Source organism: Medicago truncatula, chromosome 8, assembly GCF_003473485.1.
Source record: "Medicago truncatula cultivar Jemalong A17 chromosome 8, MtrunA17r5.0-ANR, whole genome shotgun sequence".
In the NCBI taxonomy this organism is placed as follows: domain Eukaryota; kingdom Viridiplantae; phylum Streptophyta; class Magnoliopsida; order Fabales; family Fabaceae; genus Medicago; species Medicago truncatula.
The window spans coordinates 42,988,257-43,010,815 of NC_053049.1; the positions used below are offsets into that span (position 1 = coordinate 42,988,257).

The 22,559-nt window shown below is 32.2% G+C and overlaps 5 protein-coding genes across 5 annotated transcripts; 1 reads left to right on the forward strand and 4 right to left on the reverse strand.

The window, feature by feature from the left end:
- Nucleotides 1-286: 286 nt before the first annotated feature.
- LOC11442584 (RING-H2 finger protein ATL78) lies at nt 287-1,163 on the reverse strand. Its single transcript, XM_003630149.4, has one exon. The coding sequence runs from the start codon at nt 1,101-1,103 to the stop codon at nt 417-419; it is 687 nt and encodes a 228-aa protein (XP_003630197.1). The 5' UTR covers nt 1,104-1,163; the 3' UTR covers nt 287-416.
- A 2,244-nt stretch (nt 1,164-3,407) lies between these two features.
- Nucleotides 3,408-4,040, forward strand: LOC112417440 (uncharacterized). The gene has a single exon (XM_024773130.1). It carries the CDS (start codon nt 3,408-3,410, stop codon nt 4,038-4,040), a length of 633 nt encoding a protein of 210 aa, XP_024628898.1.
- Nucleotides 4,041-9,515: 5,475 nt separating this feature from the next.
- On the reverse strand, nt 9,516-12,913 carry LOC11426908 (cucumisin). Its single transcript, XM_024773131.1, has 7 exons — nt 12,871-12,913; nt 12,543-12,776; nt 12,244-12,437; nt 11,093-11,326; nt 10,817-10,939; nt 10,558-10,661; nt 9,516-9,522 (listed from the first exon to the last, which is right to left on the reverse strand). Exons 1-7 carry the CDS (start codon nt 12,911-12,913, stop codon nt 9,516-9,518), a joined length of 939 nt encoding a protein of 312 aa, XP_024628899.1.
- Nucleotides 12,914-14,056: 1,143 nt separating this feature from the next.
- Nucleotides 14,057-14,926, reverse strand: LOC25501949 (RING-H2 finger protein ATL78). Its single transcript, XM_013591408.3, has one exon. It carries the CDS (start codon nt 14,884-14,886, stop codon nt 14,209-14,211), a length of 678 nt encoding a protein of 225 aa, XP_013446862.3. The 5' UTR covers nt 14,887-14,926; the 3' UTR covers nt 14,057-14,208.
- A 4,945-nt stretch (nt 14,927-19,871) lies between these two features.
- On the reverse strand, nt 19,872-20,765 carry LOC11436210 (RING-H2 finger protein ATL78). Its single transcript, XM_003630158.4, has one exon. The coding sequence runs from the start codon at nt 20,675-20,677 to the stop codon at nt 20,021-20,023; it is 657 nt and encodes a 218-aa protein (XP_003630206.2). The 5' UTR covers nt 20,678-20,765; the 3' UTR covers nt 19,872-20,020.
- Nucleotides 20,766-22,559: the final 1,794 nt, after the last annotated feature.

The following is a 22,559-nucleotide window of genomic DNA, read 5'->3' on the forward strand; positions in this document are numbered from 1 at the left end:
TTGGTAGTCGGAGTTTCAACCCCGAACCTTGCATTTATTATGCATTATTCCTACCAAAAACTCTCACTTGGGTTAAAATTTACATAAAATCACTTAATTTCGAATCTATTTATATTAAACATTTTTTTGAAGGAATTTATATTGAATTTTTTTGTCAAATAGTTTGGTGGTTAGAGCTCACACAATTTAAGTGGAGTATCCGGAGTTCGAACCCAACCCCTACATATAAATGCAATATTTGGCAAACGAAATTTAAAGTACCGTAGAATATTTTGAAGACACGATATATTCTTGGTTCAAATAATTACTTACTGCATATAATATTGTTAAGAATGCATTCAAAATTTTAACTAATGTATATTTACAATTTAAGGTCAAACTATAGTAACTAAAAGTTTCAAACTATAAATGACCATTTATCTACTTTCTTCCCTATAGTTACATTCAAAAGCTTCATGGTCTAGTGGCTGAATCCTAATAATAGTTTCCGGCACCGGCAACATAGGAGGCGGTGCTTCCGATCCAACAATCTTTCGACAAGTCTCAAGGAGGCACTGTCTGCACTTAGGGCATGATGAGTGTGATTTTAGCCATTTGTCGATGCAACGAACATGGAAACCATGATTGCATTTAGGCAAAATGCGCACCTTTTCACCTTTTGTGAATTCTGAGAGACATATCACACACTCTGTATCCAAAGTTGGTAGTTTTAACTCAGTTGAATAACTTACTGTTGGAAATGTCTTGAGAGCTTTCTTCTTGATTCCTTTGTTAGCCAATTGAGGTGAGGAGTTGCTGCTCGAACTCGAAGAAGAGCCGTTGTTTAGGGCTACGTTAGAAAACCTTAAGGCGCACCTTATGATCGAGTTTAAGGCAAGTGAGCAAATAAGAGCACACAATAGAACTGCAAGTATCATCACAACATTTGCATCAAATTCACGAATTCCAAAATATGAGTTAGTTGAATTATGGTTGTGTGTGAGAACAGGGGAGCTGGTTGGTGATTGATAATCAATTGGATTTTGGAAGAGTAACCTTCTTGTGTGTGATTCTACAAGAAGCTCATGGAGGAGTTGTGAAGTAAAAGAAGTAGAAGCATACATTGTTTTCTGTTGGGGAATTTGATAAGTTAGTTAATTAGAGCTTGAGGGTTGTTGTTATATTATCCTAGACAGAGGACTATATATAGATAAGTTAATATGTTAGAATTGATATGGTATCTGGCTTTAATTTAAGTTTGAATTAACTAATATTGGTATTTGGTGCCTAGTTGCTAGTTAGTAATTTTTTTGTATTTCTTTTTTCTCCACTGATCATCGATCACTATGTCTTTTTGTATATTATTTAATTTAATTTAATCTGGCTTTATAATGAAGTAGGATCCATTTTAATTCCACTTTATGCCAAGCAGAATGTGGCGATTGGCAACTGGATTTCATAATGGAGTATGTTAAGTAAAAAAATAAATAAAATCATATCATATATGTTAGATAGATATCATAGGAGATTGATTGCTGCTGTTTCCCGCTAAACAAAGGACCCAGCAAGCTCATAAAGGAATAGTGAATATATTATAAGTTGATGCTACACTAATATATTTTTTCTATGATTAAAGACTTAAAGGACTTAATTCAATGTCTCAGCATTTGTGTCCCTATGAGAGAAAGAGATGGAGCCAAGTGGAAAAGGTCTTGTTTTTTATATACTTGCAACGTACGTTTTGGTACTCTTGCAACGCGACAAGTTAGTGAGGTTTAAAACGTTAACATGAGCCATCGAATTATGGCCGTTGGATTATCCATTAATTAACTAGTACTATGAAATATGAAGTATAGACTACTTCCACGTCACAAAAGTAAAAGTGAAAGAAGATGGGAAAATAAATTACGTATCTTTTCTCTTGATTTCTATATATGTCATTGTTTGAGGATATCTTATCAACCAAATATATATAGCATAATATAATATCAATTTTTTTAAATCGTTGGAGTCTCGCATTGTCAAAGTTTCGGTTGTTAAATGCATGTATGCTAATAGACGATTCATCTTATGCTATTTCAACATGATATATATTAGAGCAGAGTTAAAAATGGCAATGTAAAAATTGAATTCAAAACTTACACTGAACTTGAGGTTCATCATCAAAGTTGTTTGAGTCCCATATTATCAAGACTTGGGACCGTTGGATGTATATATCAACCTCATCTTATGAGTAGGTTTCTTTTGAGATTGAAATCCATTTAATAAAAATAATATGGAAATAATTTCGATTGATTATTTTATATGTTTCTTTTACACGGAAAACACTTTTTAATAGGAACTAATACTCCATTCATCCCAATTATATATTTATTACAACAAAAAAATTGTCCCAAATGTTATTAATGGTTGTACTACTCGGATTTGGGTTCTTTCAATTGTTTTTATTTTTTTTATTTTTATAAAATTTTCTCCATTTTCAATTTTCACATTAAAATACAATAACCAATTTTCATTATAATTTAATTCTTATTTTCTCTCTCATATTTAATGGTTGAGATTCCACTTGAGAAAATTTGAGAGAATTTTCAACTGAGAGAATTCAAATCCGCTACTTTCTAGTGGATATTCAATCCTTTTGCTAAATCAATGAGAACCATCTTTGAAAACTGCTCACAACTCATGAATACATTGTACTCCATCCGTCCCAAATTATATGACGTTTTGGTCATTTCTGATAAGGCTTAGTCAAAAGAGTCCTAGTTTTTAGCATTGTTTGTTAGTTGATTTAGTCAAGTTTGTTAGTCAAATTTGTTTTCCTTATTTTTCGCTAGAACGTGGGCTGTGTAGCATGTTACAACACGCCTGTTTTGCTTCGATTTATTTTGCAGCACTTTCATATTGAATAAAACAAGTCATTCCCATAATTGTTACTTGCTTTCTCTATAGTTCTTATTGCATCTAACATTCTGGTATCTAGAGCAGTGACCTGAGAGATGGGTTCAGAAGCAAACTTTGCTGCAACCTCCATACCGAAGTTTGACGGCGACTACGATCATTGGAGAATCTCCTTCGATACAAAGAGTATTGGGTTGCTGCCGAATCAGGATACACAGTGCCAACAAGTAGAGATGGGATGACCGCAGTGCAAATAAAGAATCTGGATGACATGAAGCTGAAGGATTTGAAGGCTAAGAATTACTTGTTTCAGTTAATTGACAAGTCAATTCTGAAGACGAACACGCAGAAGGAGACATCTAAACGGCTATGGGATTCCATGAAGTTGAAGTGTCGCGACAATGCTCGAGTGAAGAGAGCACAACTCAATCATCTACGCCGAGACTTTGAGGTCTTAGCAATGAAGCAGGGTGAATCAATCACTGATTATTTTGGTCGAGTAATGACGGTTGCAAACGACATGAGGAATTATGGGGATCGTTGAGAAGATTTTGATAACCCTCAGTGATAAGTGGAACTACATTGTTTGTTCCATTGAGGAATCCAAGGATATAGATCAGCTATCAGTGGATGCCTTGCAAAGTTCTCTGCTCGTTCATGAGCAAAAGTTCAAAGTAAGTGGAGAAGATGAACATGCTTTGAAGGTAACTCATGAACAGAGCTATGGTGGAAGAGGACGAGGAAGAACTGCTTTCCGAGGAGGCCGGGGACAAGGCAAAGGCAGGAGTAGCAAACCAAGGAGTAAGGAAACAGTTGAATGTTACAAGTGTCATAAGCTTGGACACTACCAGTATGAATGCCAAGCAAATTATGTTGATTTGGAGGAATCTGAAGAGATGGTGCTAATGACATATGTAGACACATTCAGAGGTTATCGAGATGTTGTGTGGTATATTGACTCTGCGTGCAGCAATCACATGTGTGGTGATTCATCACTCTTTTGTGAGTTAGAAGAAGGGTTCAACAAGGTGGTTAGATTGGGGAATTATGCAAGCATGAACGTTGTTGGAAAAGGAAGTGTTCGATTGAATGTAAAAGGAGTAAATTACCTTGTACGGGATGTATATTATGTGCCGGGTTTGAAGAAGAGTGCTTCCAAGTAACCACTGAAGACATGGCTCACCTTTGGCACCAAAGATTCGGTCATCTCAGCTACAAAGGGTTGAAGACTTTGCAAACAAAATTCATGGTGAGAGGCTTGCAAAGTTTCTCTGAGGGTGAAATTGTGTGCACAAATTGCTTGAAAGGGAAGCAACATCGTGATGTAATCTCAAGGAGAAGCACATGGAGAGCATCAGAAAAATTGGAACTTGTTCATGCTGATATTTGCGGTCCGATTTCTCCGTTTTCTGAGGGTAACAAAAGGTACTTCATTTGTTAGTCTTTGGTGAAGGTCTTTCCGATGAAGAGGTACAAACTCAGTTAGTCTTGTTTGCTCATGATGTTCATGAGAAGAATGGGACGAAGCAGTAAAGGAAGTGAAATGGAGGGCAGCGATGGATGCAGAAATGAAATCAATTGAGAAGAATGGGACGTGGGATCTCGCGGAGCTTCCGAAATAAGCGAGAAAAATATGAGTCAAATGGGTGTACAAAACAAAGTTGAATGAGCTGGGAGAAGTAGAAAAATACAAGGCTCGCTTGGTCGCCAAAGGGTATGCTCAGGAATATGGAGTTGATTATGAAGAAGTGTACGCTCTTGTAGCTCGTATGGACACGGTTAGAATGATTTTGGCACTTGCTGCACAAAGAGGTTGGTGCGTATTTCAGCTGGACGTGAAATCAGCCTTTCTTCATGGGAAGTTAGCTGAGAATGTATACGTGGAGCAGCCAAGGGGTTATGAAATAAAGAATGAGGAGCATAAGGTATATAAGCTTAACAAAGCTTTGTACGGAGCAGGCACCCCGAGCATGGTTCAGCCGAATTGAATCATACTTTAGAAATGAAGGCTTTGAGAAGGAGGACAGTGAGCAAACTTTGTTTACCAAAGTCAAACAAGGTAAACATTTGATCATTAGCTTATATGTTGATGATTTAATTTATACCGGAGATGATGAAAAAATGATGTCTGAATTCAAAGAGTCCATGATGAAGGAATTTGATATGTCAGACTTGGGTAAGATGAGGTACTTTCTTGGTATTGAGGTGGTCCAATTTGATGGCGTTGTCTTCATCAGTCAAACGAAGTATGTGACAGAAGTGTTGAGAAGATTTGGAATGGAGCATAGTAATCCTGTTGAAAATCCAATGGTGCCAGGATTTAAAATCTCCAAAGATGAAAATGGTGTTGAGATGGATGGTTCATTTTTCAAGCAGCTGATTGGAAGCTTGATGTACTTGACTGCTACGAGGCCAAACATAATGTATGCGGTTAGCTTATTGATCAGGTATATGTCAAGACCTACAGAAGTTCATTATTCGATGGCGAAGAGAATTTTACGTTACTTGCAAGGTACAACAAAGTTTGGCATTCTTTACAAAAAGGAAGGAAATTGTGAATTGATTGGATTTACTGATAGTGATTATGCTGGATCGGTGGCGGATAGAAGAAGTACTTCAGGTTATGTTTTTATGTTAAGTGGAGCTGCAATAGCTTGGTCATCTCGAAAGCAACCGATAGTAACGTTGAGCACGATAGAAGCTGAATTTGTAGCAGCTGCTGGAAGTAGTTGTCAGGCAATATGGATGCAAAGGGTGCTGAAGAAGATAGGCTACAAGGGCAGTGAAAGTACTGTCATCTTTTGTGACAACAGCTCAACAATTAAATTGTCGAGGAACCCGGTGATGCATGGCAAGAGCAAGCACATTAATGTGCGCTATCATTTATTAAGGGAGCTTGTGAATGATGGAGTTGTACAGCTTCAGTTTTGTGGTACAAGGCATTAGTTAGCAGACATCCTCACCAAACCGCCAAAATTGGAGTCGTTTCTGGAGTTGAGAAGGAAGCCTGTAGTCTGTGATTTTTCAGGAGTTAACTAGCTGCAAATGCAGTCTAGTTCAAGGGAGGGAATGATAAGGCTTAGTCAAAAGAGTCCTAGTTTTTAGCATTGTTTGTTAGTTGATTTAGTCAAGTTTGTTAGTCAAATTTGTTTTCCTTAATTATTTTTAGCTAGAACGTGGGCTGTAGCTTGTTACAGCACGTCTGTGTCGCTTCTATTTATTTTGCAGCACTTTCATATTGAATAAAACAAGTCAACGAGTCATTCCCATAACTGTTACTTGCTTTCTCTATAGTTCTTATTGCATCTAACAATTTCACACGTATTATGAAATGTAATTAATTTTGTATGTGAAAAGATATTATGAGTTGTTTTACAACATTATCTTTAATATATGGTATGAGAAAGATAAATTAAGAAATTGAAAGAAGAGAAGGTAATAAATAGTTATGTTATAATAGAAAACGTAAGATTAATGCTTCATTGGTATTGTAAAAACGACATATAACTTAAGACAACTTTTTCCCCAAAGTTGAGACTTTCTTCAGAAAAGAAATGGTCATTTGGGACGGATGAAAGTACCATGTAGGAGATCATTTATTCATTTTGATAAAACAATGAATATACCAGTGATGATATTTTTGGAATGCAAAAAATAATTTCGACACTTTAATTGTATATCTTACTCTATATGCATTTGTTAGAATGACCTATATATAATTTGAGACCGATGAAGTTATAAATAGTGTTGGAATTCAAGTGTGAGTAATTAAGTCTCATATCGATTAGAAATGGAGAAAATAAAATATATAAGAGAGGTGATTCATATCCTTGGTGCCTTAAAGTTTTGAGTAAAAATATATTAAATAAGTCTTTTAAGGATCTTAGACGTTTAATCCATTATCGCTTTTAGTTTTCCCCAACAATATCCTCATTTTTTTGAATTATTTATATTTAATTAAGAAATATTTTTGAAATTAACTATGCATCTATTTCTAAAATTTATGGATCACACCTCATTGTTAAATTTATATTTTGAAGCGTTGATTGTGATATTTTCTTAGAGAAATATCGATGGATCCACTTGAAAAATATCTTTGCTGCAAAAGGGAAAAAATATCTTAGTCTTTATTATTTTTTTGACAAGGGAAAAATATCTTAGTCTGAATTAGAATATCTTGTATAGTCTGAAGTAGAATATCTAAAAACTTCAACTAAATAAAGTAAAATTTTTATTATTAAGAAAGCTGCTTTACACTTGCATTACTACAAACTTTTTATAGGGTGGGGGATGCACTTTACAGAAAAAGAGTGTGGAAAAATAACCGTTAATTGAAAAATAAATTATTGAGATTTTAATATTTTTTTGAAGGATATTGAGATTTAATTGACTTCATTATTTTTCTTACATGTACATATATTTCAATTTTCAAGTATTTCATCTTTAAAGTGCACTCATTCACCTTAGAATAGATAATAATAGTAATTCCTTTAATCATAGGTGTAATATAAGTTAAGAGATCAGAAAACAACCATAATATTCCTACTTGTAGTCATTTATTTTACCTTCTTCCAAAATCTTGCGTTCGATCTTTGTTCTTGATATTTTTTTTTTCCTTTTCAAAATTGAATAATTTACTTTTTGGCTTTGTCGGGGTTCTTTTGGTTTCATCAGTTTGGTGTCTGTCTTTTATAAGTTGAATATATAAGTTGATGCTACACTAATATATTTTTTCTATGATTAAAGACTTAAAGGACTTAATTCAACGTCTCATCCCAATGAGAGAAAGAAATAGAGCCAAGTGGCCAAGTCTCTAATGACCCAAACAAAATTGTCTCGCAAAAGGTTTTGGTGATAGCTCAATTAAGCCCCCTCCAATTGCTCACAATTTCATAAAAAGAACCATATGATATGATGTTACAACCCGATACATTTTTAATCACATAACTTTTTTTAAGGGTATATTAAGAAAGCAATCGCCAAAGGTTCTCTTGGTACTCTTGCAACGCGACAAGTTGAGGAATTATGGCCATTGGTATTGGATTATTCCACGTTACAAATGCAAAAGTGAAAGAAGATAGGAAAATATATTACATATTTTTTCTCTTGGTTCCCCCCTATATGTCAATTGTCTAAGGATATCTTATTAACTAAGTATATATCAGTAATATAATACTTATATTATTGTAGTTTTTTTTAGGGGTAAAATTATTGAAGTTGTTGGAGTTCCACATTGTCAGACAATTGGATTTTTTTTATGTATAATTTGTCAACTTCGGCTCAAATCATTTGAAAGTGGGATCTAAATCCATTTACAAATTGTGTATAACATGACGATATGTATTAAAATTGTAGTTGAAGTCCCACATTCACTACCATATCCAGGATCTTAGTTCAGAGGATTTAGACTTTGGAGTTCTTAAACTAGTGGTGCAAAAATAAAATAAAATTTAGGGGGTTATATAGGGGAATATTTACCTTTTTTTTTTTTTTTTTTTTTTATAAAGTTAAGGGTTTCAATGAACCCCTTCAAATGGGCTAAATCCGTCTCCACGCACATTTTTAAGGTTTTCAGACTTTTAAATGTGCATTTGTGGTTGGACAACTTCATCTTATTAGGAGCTAACATATTTTATAAAAGAGGAATGCTAACCACACACATTTCAACACATTCTCTTTGATTGACTAAAATTCACATGGGTCTCACCAAATCATGCGGGTCCCATATAAATTTGGTAGATTCTATGTGAATTTTAACCAATCAAAAAGAGAATGTGTTGAAAAATATGTTAACAAAAATTTGATTGAAATAATTTAGATCGGCTATTTTATATATATCGTTTACATGGTAATTAAACACTTTAGAATGAGAACTAATAAATGTCATATTAACAACAAATTATGTAATTGTAAAGTAATATTTTTTAAATTAACTATGCATATACTTTTAAAATTTATGGATCACACCTCATTTTGTTAGATTTACATTTTGAAGTATTGAATGTGATATTTTCTTTGAAAAAAGTCAATGGCTCCATTTTAAAAATATCTATCCTTCAAAAGAGAAAAATATCTATTCTTCAAAAGAGAAAAATATCTTAGTCTGAAGTAGAATATCTAAAAACTTAAACTAAATAAAGTAAAATTGTAATTTAGTATATAAAATAGCTTGTCTGTTAGAAAGGAATTCTACTCGGTACAAATTTCAAACAAATTCCAAATACTGTTGTTACAATATTTTGTCACTCTCCTTTATAGATTGTTGTGAACTTACAAGTGTCATTATTTTGCATTTTGTTTAAGAATAGTGGTACTTTTCCCTCAATATATTCTGAACCATAACGATAGCTGCTTTATTTACGCTTGTATTAATACAATTTTTTTTATTGGAGTGATTTACTTTTTTTTTTTTTGAGTACAATGGACTATGGTGTGATGTACTTTACAGAATAGATTGTGGAAATATAACCAGTGATGTACTTTATATTTATTTATCCTTTGAAGCACACTCATTTACCTTAGTATATTTCTTTTGAAGAGATCCACCTTAGTATATTTAATAAATCCTTTGATGATAATTGATAAGTGTCGTATTTTCATCAAATAGATAAAAATACTGAAAAAGAGAATGTGTCATTTCAATACCTAGTCACATATCACAATAATATTAAAATTACAAACTCATTAGTGTGAAATTATACAGATAAGAAAATAACCATAATATTCCTACTTTTCATTTATATTATATCGTTCTCTGAAATCTCGTGTTCGATCTTTCTTCTTTATTTTTTTAAAATTAAATAATTTACTTGTTGGCTGTGTTGTTTTTTTTGTATTTCACTTGTCTGGTCTTCGTCTTTTCATTAATGCATCAAATGAGTTGACTTTGAACTAAAAATTAAGTTTGTTAAAAAATTGAGTCGAACTTAAGTTATTTATAATTTAATTCATAAATTAACTCGATTATATATATATGTATGTTCGTGTGCGCTCGTGCGTGCGTTTGTGTGAAATTACATGTACTAATTTCAATGTGCTTTTTTATATTATTGTTTTTGGTTTTTTATAACTTGCTATGTGTTTAGTTTTATATATTTATTTGGATATTTATGCATGCATAAACTTTGTATTAGTGTGTTCTTTAAACAATATAGGTTGTGATAACTTTTATTTTAATTCATAATTTTTTTTTAAAATAAAAATTAAAATGTCAAAGATATAATTTTACTTTTTTTTTTTTTTTTTTTTTACTTTTTTTGATAAAAAAAAAAAAGAAAAAAGATTTTGAGTTATGTGATTTGAGAAGACGAGCTGAACATAACGAGTCAAATCAAGTTGTTCATGAACTTTAAACAACTCAAACTCGAGCTAAATAAAATGTTTGTTTAAAACCTGAGTCGAGTTTTTAACTGAACCGATTTTTATCGTGTTAAGTCAAATTTGACTCATTTCTTGCCCTATTCAGGAGGAATTCATACAAGAACCATACCACTTCGCTCATGTTAGGGAATATTCTGTATCTTTTTAGTTTTTGCATAGTTTTGTTAAATAAAAGATTTAAGGGACTAAATTTGAAGGTGGTGATATATAGTGACTGAAGTAATTTTTCTCTTTACTGTTTTGGCATAATTTTAAAATTTTACTTTGTTTTCTAACTTTAATGATAGAAAGGCTACTTACCTGGATGAATATCCATTAAAGCCTGCTCCCTTATTTGGTACATCTCTGCTATAGATAATTGGATACAATTTTCCTTTTAGGTCAAACGTATTAAGAGAAGTGCCCTAAACATGAAAGTAAGAATATTAATGTTGGTGATTATCTATGAGCCTTGCATCAATTGCATCCTTGAGATTTCCTGACTTCATCAAATTGTTAATTCATTTGCCCAAACATCCCGGTCCATGAAAAAATCATTATTGGGAAACTTTCCACTTACCAAAACACCAAGAATAACACCAAAACTATATATGTCACTCTTATCACTACTGCATCCGTATTGGTTATACCCTGGCGCCATATATCCCCATGTTTCAGAGGCATGATCAACACTTCTATGAGTCTACGTGCCAAACATTGTTATTGTAAGTCCAAAATCCGTAATCTTAGGTTCCATATCATTATCAAGTAGAATATTTATAGGCTTGAGACCTCAATGAATTATGCACGAATTATGGCTCATGTGGATGTATTCTAGGCCATCCGCGATACCAACTGCGATCTTATACCTTGACAACCAGTCAAACTCCTTTTCTCCTCTTTCAAATTTTTTCAACATATTGTGCAAACTCCTGTTCTTCATGTACTCGTACACCATGTAATGACAGTCAGATCTACGAATATGAACCAACAGTGGTAGAATGTTCCGATGTCGAATCAGACCAACCGTGGTAATCTCCGAATTAATTTGTTCCAAAACCAACCCATTTGCGTCTATAACCGTGTTAATCTTTAATTTCATGAAGTTTAGAATTTACATTAATTCTTAAATAATTCACCGGTGCTCGATTACATGTGTATGTTTGTGTGCGCACGTGCGTGCATTTGTGTGAAATTACATGTACTAATTTCAGTGTTTTTTATGTTATTATGTATGGTTCTTTATATAACTTGTTATGTGTTTAGTTTTCTATATTTATTTGGATATTTATGCATGCATAAACTTTGTATTAGTGTGTTCTTTAAACAATAAAGTTGTGATAACTTTTATTTTAATTCAATATTATTCTTTTTAAAATAAAAATTAAAACGTCAAAGATATAATTTTACATTTTTGATAAAAAAAAAAGATTTTGAGTTGTGTGATTTGAGAAGACGAGTTGTACCTAACGAGACAAATTGAGTTGCTCATGAAATTTAAACAAGCCGAACTCAAGTTAAATAAAATGTCTATTTCAAACCCAAGTCAAGTTTTAAACTGAACCAATTTTTATCGTGTTATGTCAAATTTGACTCATTTCTAGCCCTATTCAAGAGGAATTCATACAAGAACCATACCACTTCACTCATGTTAAGGAATATTTTGTATCTTTTTAGTTTATTCAGAGTTTTGTTAAATAAAAGATTTAAGGGACTAAATTTGAAGGTGGTGATATATAGTGACTCAAATAATTTTTTTCTCTTTACTGTTTTGGCATAATTTTAATATCTTACATTGTTTTCTAACTTCAATGAATCGTTGTGTTTCAGTTGTGTTTCCCCTTTTGTATTGCATGAAATGCTCCAATTGATATTCCATCTCTAAAAATATATGTTTTCAGTTGTGTTTCCTCCAATTGAGACTGATATTATGTCGACCCCATCAACAATGGCAACTTCAAATGCGACGAGGATATCTACATCATCACATCCATCACACCAACATACTTTATAAACAACGATTCGTGCTGATGAAGCTCCGCCTTTTATTGTTCCTTTTCTGAGGCCAAACATATTTGCAATGCTAACTGGGTTCCCAACCGCTGTTGATGTTGTATGTGTCCCATGCTCACTTGTATCTCCAAGAGATACAATATTTTCCTTGAAGAAGTCTTTTGGATAATAACTTTTATAGTGTCTAGCTACAATTGCAACAAAAAATTAACTAACATTAGCATTTTGGCAAGAGTTATATAGTTGTCACGATCACTGTCGTAGAATGAAGATTAGATTGCTCTACTTGTTGCATTTGAATTCAATAGCTTGACAAGCGCATTTCCATTTTCTAGGTGGTGAGCTCAATCCTTCAACATTGAAACTGGAAGATTCTGGCCAAATTCCAGAATCAATCACTCCAATGATAATATCACTTTCAGAATGTGCCCTCTCCACAGATAATGGCAAGCCAATAAAATCCCACGATCTTGTGGTAAGGAGCTGTCTTTTTTCATTGGGAAAGACAAACACCACTCCATCATGTTCTACAACACCAATTTTCTCAGTTAACAAATATACAAATATTATTAATTAAGGAGGAAAGATAGCTCATTTTTCAATAGAAAAAATAGCATGTACGTACACCACCTATTTTATTAGCTTCATCCTCTGTCAATTCCATAACAAAGCCACTAAAACTACGTTTGTAGTGCTTGAGTACAGACTTGGGCGTTGGGTTGCTGAAGTTGTGAGCATCTAACTTTTTTATATTTCGTAGCTATTCGGTAGCTTATCTATAGTTAAAAGCTTATTAAAATTGTATTATTGCAGCTACATAACTTGGTTGTCTCATAGCTATTTCGTAGTAAACGTGCGTGGGAATGCAAGAACCGTGAATGGGAATACTGTTCAGATGACAGTACAGAACCGACAATATTGAAAAATAATAGCTTTAATTGCCTCTTCTCTTTGGGGGTCAAAGTCGTGAAATTGTTCAGCATCCAAAGTCGTCAAACTGCCTCTTCTATTTAACTGAAAATTAAGTTCGTTTAAAAATATAGTTTGATTTATTAGATTCATAAGTTGACTTGATTATATGTATATGTATGTTTGTGTGTGTGCGAGCGTGCATGCGTGCGTACGTTTGTGCGAACTAATTATAGTGTGCTTTTTTATATTATTGGTTTTGATTCTTTATAATTTGCCACATGTTTAGTTTTTCTATATTTATCAAGTAGTCTAATGGCTAGATTCACATACTATAAACAGAGAAGTGAGTAATCCGAAATTCGAACTCTGGGTCCAATATATCAATATCCATGCATGGAGCTACCGAGCTCCACTTACATGGCATATTAACAAATAGTCTTAGTTAAAAAAAACTACAAAGCAACAATTTATTCAAATAACTCCTAAAATTGGTTAAAAACCTACCCAAAGTGTTACAATTATAACACTGCATGAAGAGTTACAATTATAACAAAGTAAATCAACTCGGTATTAAAGATAGACATGCTTGTTCCAAATTTGTTATCCATAAAGAACCTAATATATTCGTTTAGTTTCTTTTTTGTAGTTTTAGGTCGAAGCTGAACCAACCCAATCAAATCCAAAATGGTTTGGTTCGAGTAATAGTTTAATAACTTCAAAATAACAAAGTTCGACCTGTTGAAAGATATAAATTTTAGGGTCTTACATATGCCACCTTTTGATATAAAAAACTTGTTGGTTGATACCACGAATGTAATTTTTACTAAGCTTTAGTTTTTTTTTTTTTGCTTTCATTCTTCTTTCTTTTCCGACAAACAAAAAACAATAATTGTTCAGCACAAGATACGTATTCTCGGTTCAAAACATCAAATAATTACACAATAAGCTTGTTGGAAAATAAATGAATTCAAAACTTTAAATAAAGTATATTTCTACATTTGAGATCAAAGTAAAGCAAAGAAAGTTTCTTGCTCAACCATAATTATCTTATATTTCCCTATAGTTACGTTCCAAAGCTTCGTGCTCTAGTGGTTCGATCCTTATAATAATTTCTGGCACTGGCAACACAATTGGTTGCACCTGCGACCCACCAATCTTTCGACAAGTTTCAAGAAGACATTGTCTGCACTTTGGACATGATGAATGTTCTTTTAGCCATTTGTCAATGCAACGAACATGAAATCCATGGTTGCATTTAGGCAAAATGCGCACCTTTTCACCCTTTGTGAACTCTGAGAGACATATCATACATTCTGCGTCCAAACTTGGTAGTTTCAAGTCAGTTGAGTAGCTCACTGTGGGAAATGCCTTAAGAGCTTTCTTCTTGATTCCTTTATTGACCGATTGAAGCGAAGAATTGCTGTTCGAACTAGAAGAGTCGTTGTTGATGGCTACGTTTGAAAACCTTAAGGCACACCTGATAATGGAGTTTAATGCAAGTGAGCAAATAAAAACACATAATATGACTGCAAGTATCATCACAACTTTTGAATCAAATTCACGATCTCCAAAATTTGAGTCTGTTGAATTATGGTTGTTTGTTAAAGTAGGGGAGTTGGTTAGTGATTGATGATCAACTGGGTTTTGAATGAGTAACCTTCTTATGTGAGATTCCACAAGAAGCTCATTGAATATTTGTGTAGTAAAGGAAATAGAAGCATACATGTTTTTTCTTGAGGAAGTAATTGATGAGTTAGTTTATTAGAGCTTGAGTTGTTTTTATGTTATCTTAGTTGAGGATTATATATAGGGAAGTTATATGATATTGTAGGATATGGTATCTTGCTTTATTAAAAGTTTGAATTTAACTATTGCTATAATTTGGTACTTAGACCCTAGTTGTTTATTACTTAAATTAGATTAGTTGCTATATGAATGCACTACATTTTTAACTCTTGTTTTAAAAATTGTCCTGATGCTGCACCATCCTCGTACATGATACTATATGTGTATAATATATTATGGTTGCCTACTTTCCTAGCTATACCGTATTATAATATGTTTGGATCCGAAACAAATTAAATCCCTTTTTCCATATGAAATATTTGTTTTATTACAATTACAATCTTTATGCAAGTGGTTAGATTGCAATTAGTATTTAGTTTAAGAAATCGTGATTCCTAACTAAAGCAGGGTATCGTAAATGACAACAATTGATCAAATTGACAAAATGTTTAAGCTAAATTTGATCTGCAATCTAATATAATTTAATTATCTAATATACTAGTTCTCTACAGCTGTGCTTTTATAGGGAAAGTGCTTGTGGAAAGTTTTTTTTGTTGCTTTTTTAATTATTATTGATTTTTTTTTAGCTTCTTGGGTTGATTATAACAATGGATTAGCGCACACAGTGATTAGTAACCGCGGAAGACAAGAATATTTATACTAAGGTCTTGGTTTAGGTTATCTTGATTTTTTTTTTTTTTTTACCTGACAAATATTAGTAGGTTAATTTAATTGTTATCTTACTTCCTCCGTCCCGTAATAAATGACCTGTTTGAAAAATGTGTAATTTTGACCTAACTTACTTTGATCATATTTTTCTACTAATATACAAAGATAAATAATATCATATAAGATGTCGTTAAATTCGCCTCGATGAGTATTTTCAAAATATCAAATTTTCATAATTTTTTTCAATATATTATTCAAGATATTTAAACTCAAAATTACGCATTGGTATGCGTAATTGGGTCAACTGTATCACTTATTAAGGGACGGAGGGAGTAACAGTTTTTCACTTTGTCAGGATTTACACCCTCAACCTTTAACTTATTTAAACCCTCAATCAAGTAAGTTATCCATCCAAGATTTATTATATATTATTCCTTAAAAGCGATGCTTATGTGGCAGTGATACAAAAAATACCACTACTTGAATGTATCTTGATTTGTTGGATATCACTAGTGTTATTGATTCCTTGCACCTACATCCTGCGAGTGATGATAAGAGAGAAATTAAGAGAAAGGTGGACACACACGACAACGGTTATATAGTTGAACAGCTAGGTATATATAGCTACAACTATGCATAACAACATATCTACATGTTGTCTTATAATGATATAAAAATTGATCAACATGCATCTGATATGTCTTCAACTAGGATTCACTTATCGAATTTGTTTTTTTAGGAGAAAGGATTCACTTATAGATATATATGATGTTGGTTTAATTATTAGGGTTAGGGTATTTATTAAGGATTCAAAAGAGAAAATAATTTAAGAATTTTATGTATAAAAAATTCTTTTTTGAAATTTCAATGTATTGAATACATAATTTCTAAAAAAAATAATAATTTTTCTTTTGATTTCTAAACAAGTGTCCAATGACACTTGTTAACCTTTCCCTAATTATCATCGTAGATATCTTTAAATTATTTAGAGATGCCTCTTGACAACACTTAATTCTTTGTTAAAAGCGTTGTCATAGCCTCAACCTTTTAATTTGACGGTATTTTTTTTATAGGTTTTTTTTTTTAATACTTCTTTAGAGGTTGTTGAGGGTCAGAAGATGTCACGGCACCCTAAAATGTATATATTTTTAAATATACTACTATCCCAAAACGACGCTGTTTTAGGGTTTATATACGACTCTGCTCTGCAAAGAAGGGAAGAAGACTTGAGTTGAGAAGCTCTCCTTGTTGATAGATGTCAAATTTACTCGTTTTTTTCATATATTTATAAGACATTTATTTAAGGGAAATGCTAACCGTGTCCAAGGCCGTTCCTACGAATTTGGAGGCTCGGCTCTCTAAGTGAAAAGAGGTCCGTAATAATAAGTCAAAACAAGTTTTCTTTTATGGTTATAACTTCCTTTTTTTGGTATGTTTAACCAGTGTCCCGGAGGCAACGGTTAGCATGATTTTTTAAATTTGAATGAATAGAAAACACATGAATCCCCAAATTTATTGTAGATATTTAGAATTTGGGTTTTCTTCTTAGGGTTTGTCTAACATGAATCCCCAAATTTATTGTAGATATTTAGAATTTGGGTTTTCTTCTTAGGGTTTGTCTAACATGTGCAACATTGCACATGTTAAAACAACTAATAGTAGTAACTTTTTCTTGGAAAACAACAATTATTTATTCAAAAGTTTTATATTTAATATTAAATGTACAAGTTCCAATAAAAAATTTATATTTTAAACTTCTTAGCATGTGCAAATTTACACATGATAGAAAAACCCTTCTTATAAATATAGTTACTTTTACATTTTTCCTTGTTATATAGATTGGAAATCACTTGGTACTCATGTATGGATAGCAATTGAAGAGCATAGAGCCAGAGAAATCAAGAAAACTGGACTGTGAGCAAATGACTAAGTGACTAGCCACAAATAATTTAGGAATAAAACAAGGTAAAATCACTAAACAAAGCAAAGTTAAATCGCTTGAGCAACAAAGCACTAATCAATTTTCCACTAACATATAAATCATAAATAGTAGCTCAACTCATTTTCTATAGGATCTTTTTGACATTTTAACAAAGGAAACGCAAGGGAGCACGAAGACAACAAGGTAGAAGGCAATCAACTTGGATGTTATCTTCATGTGTTGGGGTTAAATGTCGTTAACTATGAATCTTTTGTATAATTTTTTTTTTGAGGGAAATCTTTTGTATAATTTTTGATCTGGAGATTATATATATTCTTTTAATTCATGATAACAATGTTTTATTCTTTTCTTAAATGTTTTTTTGAATAGACGACTCATGAAAATTATCTTTTGATTTAACTAGTTTTGAAATAGAATTTTAAAATACGGATATAAAATAATTCATTTGTGGATGGTAATTTTTAGGAGTAGGGCTAGGTTTAAAGTTGCAAATCACTGTGAGATCTTAATGCTATCATATAGGTTAATTGAGCGAACAATCAAAAGTTAATTGATAATATAGATCTGTTGTCGTTTGTCAGAAACGAAAATGTACGAAGAGCGACAAGTGAATATTTCTACGAATACTTGAATGTATATAATCGATGAGCCATGATATTTGAACAACCATTTGTTAACAATTTTTATGACAACCTCTTTTCTCTCTCTTCTTATTGGTCAAAAACAATGGAGAGAGAAAAATGAAGAGAGCGAGTAAGAAATGATGTGAATGTGGGAGAGAAAGTTATCTAAAAGTTGTCACAAAATGGTTGTACAAATATCATTTCTCATAATCGATATCAAGTATACACTAGAAAAAAATACTTAATGTTGTCTAATCTCAACAAGTTTACTTATCTATCAATGTTACCACTTTTTATCACATTAGTTTATGCACGGTTAAACCCATCAAAATCCTACTTAGTATCTATCGATACTATAATTAGAAACGAAAAAGATAGATAAACACCATTTTTTATACACCCTTCATGTACACCCTTATGTGTTAGGGTTATTTTAGTAATTTCTCATCACATCATCACCCCTCTTATCTTTTCTTTCAATATTTTTTCCACATGTCACAATTGTGTGTGTGTCATAAAAGTTGTATAAGTGCTCAATTAGAAATACTCCCTCCGTCCCTAAATAAATGACCTAGTTGACTCTGACACACATACCAATGCATATGTTTTATCTTTGATATCTTCAATTCTCTATTAAAAAAAAGGTTTATTGATGTGTTTAACCCTTGCAATTAGGCGGCATTTAAAAATTCGTCCCTGTAATTGCTAATCCTGGCATTTTAACCCTGCAATTGTTAATCGTTTAAAATTTGGTCCTTGGACCAAATTAATCACTGCCACGTCACTAATTTGATGACGTGGCAATCACTGTTACACATGAAATTCCAATTTTGCCCTTAAGAAGAGGACAAAATATTGAAGAAAGAATTGGAAACCCAGGGGTAAATTTGGAATTTCATGTGGCGTGGCAGTGATTAAGTGGGGAGAGGGACGAAATTTTAAATGATTAACAATTGCAGGGTTAAAATGCCAGGATTAGCAATTACAGGGACGAATTTTTAAATGCCGCCTAATTGCAAGGGCTAAACACATCAATAAGCCTAAAAAAAATTATAAAAATTTAATATTTTAAAAATACTCATCGAGACGAATCCAACAACATCTTACATGATATTATTTATCTTTGTGAATTAGTATAAAAATGTGGTCAAAGTATGTCAAGTCAACAATGTATATTGTCAACTGGGTCATTTATTAAGGGACGGAGGGAGGGAGTACTTTGATACCACTGCTTATGATCACATACGCATGCGTGTTGTGATTTTCCAAGAAAGGTTAAGATGATTTTGTGTCCTGGGCAACTTTTTTCATTTTTCAAGAGAAACGTTCTTAACAAAGATCATAATTATATATCTTCAACATCAAGACTTGAAAAACATCCTTCCGATGATCAAGAGTTACTCATATGACTCTCAAATCATTAAGATCACAACGGCTCTACTAGTTAGCATTTTTCTATTTACAATTATGGCTAGAATGTTTTACATTTCATTTCATTCATGTAATAAAATGATTTGGCCTATAAAAAAGTTTTAATATTGAAAATATTTCTATCAAAGTCACCGATAAGGACATGCACTTCAAATTTAAATAATATACAGCAATCCCTTTATTCTTATCTCAAACTTTACCAAGAATCTCTCAGTTGGATTATAATTTACATAAAATCACTTGATTTGAAATCTATAAAATTAAAAATTTTGAAGGCATTTTTTTATCATCGGTTCAAATAATTACTTTCTGCACAATGTTGTTGAAAAATAATTGTACTTATAATTTTAACTCATGTATATTTACTTTTACGGTCAAACTAAGGCAATTTCAAACAAATAACGAATATTTATCTGTTTTCTTCCCTATAATTACATTCAAAAGCTTCATGGTCTAGTGGCTGAATCCTAATAATAGTTTCCGGCACCGGCAACATAGGAGGCGGTGCTTCCGATCCAACAATCTTTCGACAAGTCTCAAGGAGGCACTGTCTGCACTTAGGGCATGATGAGTGTGATTTTAGCCATTTGTCGATGCAACGAACATGGAAACCATGATTGCATTTAGGCAAAATGCGCACCTTTTCACCTTTTGTGAATTCTGAGAGACATATCACACACTCTGTATCCAAAGTTGGTAGTTTCAACTCAGTTGAATAACTTACTGTTGGGAATGTCTTGAGAGCTTTCTTCTTGATTCCTTTGTTGGCAAATTGAGGTGAAGAGTTGATGCTAGAACTCAAAGAAGAGTCGTTGATGATGGCTACGTTTAGGGCACACCTTACAATGGAGTTTAATGCAATTGAGCAAATAATAGCACACAATAGGACAGAAACTATCATCACAACATTTGATTCAAACTCACGAGCTCCAAAATACGAGTTAGTTGAATTGTTATTGTGTGTGAATTGATGATCAACTGGGTTTTGGAAGAGTAACCTTCTTGTGTGTGATTCTACAAGAAGCTCATGGAGGAGTTGTGAAGTAAAAGAAGTAGAAGCATACATTGTTTTCTGTTGGGGAATTTGATGAGTTAGTTAATTAGAGCTTGAGGAGTGTTGTTATATTATCCTAGACGTTAATATGTTAGAATTGATATGATATGGTATCTGGCTTTTATGAAAGTTTGTATTAACTAATATATACTACTGTATTAGCATTTGGTGCCTTCTTGCTGGTTAGTTATAATATTCTTTAGGATTGTAGCTGTTTTAATTTTTTTGTATATCTTTTTGCTCCACTGATCACTATGCCTTTTTGTACATTATTTAATTTTTATGTAATCTGGCTTTATAATCAAGTAGGGTCCATTTTAATTCCACTTTATGCCGATCGAGCAGTGTAGTGTGGTGGGTGACAAGTGAAAAGTAGGGTTCATTTTACTTTGTCACAAACAACCCTAAATAAAAAGTCATTTAGACACATAATAATACACATTGTTTAATTGTTTCAAAATACAAATTATTAAATTCTTTTATCCTTTAGCTTTCTCCATTTATATAAGTGTGTCTAAATGATTTGTATTTATGGTTGTGAGACATTACTGTTTTGCTAGCAAACAATGACTCATCGTACTTACTTGGTCACAAATACAAATAAAATATGGTTAGACATAAACATATATAAATTAAAAAAAATTAAAAGAAAAAGTAATTAAATGATGTGACTTAATTTTTTTCTCATCTATTTGTCTACATTTATGTGAGTATGTGTGCCTAAACATTTTTCTTTTTGTGTCCAGGTAAGACTTTCTCCAAGGAAACTCATGGAACAATTGTAGAGAGATGAGTTGATACTACAAAAATATTTTCCAATGTTTTTCTTTAATACAAAATTCCGAGGTTAAAGACTTCTTTTTGAGGGAAGGTTAAAGACTTGGACTTTATTCAATGTCTCATATTTTGGGTCCCTATGAGAGAAGGGAATTGAGCCAAGTGGACAAGTTTGTAATGGCCAACGGGAAAGTGTTGAGAAAAAGGTCTATTGTTTTTTCCTTAGCTTGCAACGTACTTTTGTCTTTTGGTACTCATGCAAAGCGACAAGTTCAGGTTCAAAGCCTTCAATTGATTATGAACAAGTATTACGTCCCTTATTCAAAAAAGAGAAAAAGAAAGCTAGTATTACCTTATTCAAAAAAAGAAGAAAAATAACCAGTATTACCTACTTCCACGTTACAAAAGCAGAAGTGAAATAAGATTGCATATATATCTTTTATCTTGATTTCCATATATGTCATTGTTTGAGGATATCTTCTCAACTAAATATCTACTAGTAAGATAAAATCAAAGTATGATGTAAATGTTTTTATTGATTATTTTATATTTTTCTTTTACATGGAAAGCACTTTCGAATGGAAGTTAATGTCATATTAACACCAAATCATGTAATTGTAAACATAAAAGCTAAGATAAACATGTATCTTTATTTTTTTGAAAGGGTTTTAATATATTGTACATGATATCATGTGTTTTTGAAATTTACTAAGCATATATTTTTAAAATTTATGGATCACACCTCCTCTCATTTGTTAAATTTATATTTGAAGTATCGATTGTGAGATTTTGTTTGAAAAAAAGCCAAGGTTCCACTTGAAGCATATCTTTTCTGCAAAAAAGAACACATCTTACTCTGATGTATATCTGAAAACCTAAACTAAATAAAGTAAAAGTGTAATTTAGTACTCCATTTAAAATAGCTTTTATCCTTTAGAAATGAATTCTACTTGTGACAAATTTACAAACAAATTTTGGATACTGATTCTTTACAAAAATGTTTTGTTTTATACGACAGATTGTCATCTTAATTACAAGTGTCATTATTTGCATTTTGTTAATGAATGGTGGCACTTTCCCCCAACATAATCTGAACCATAACTATAGCTGCTAATTT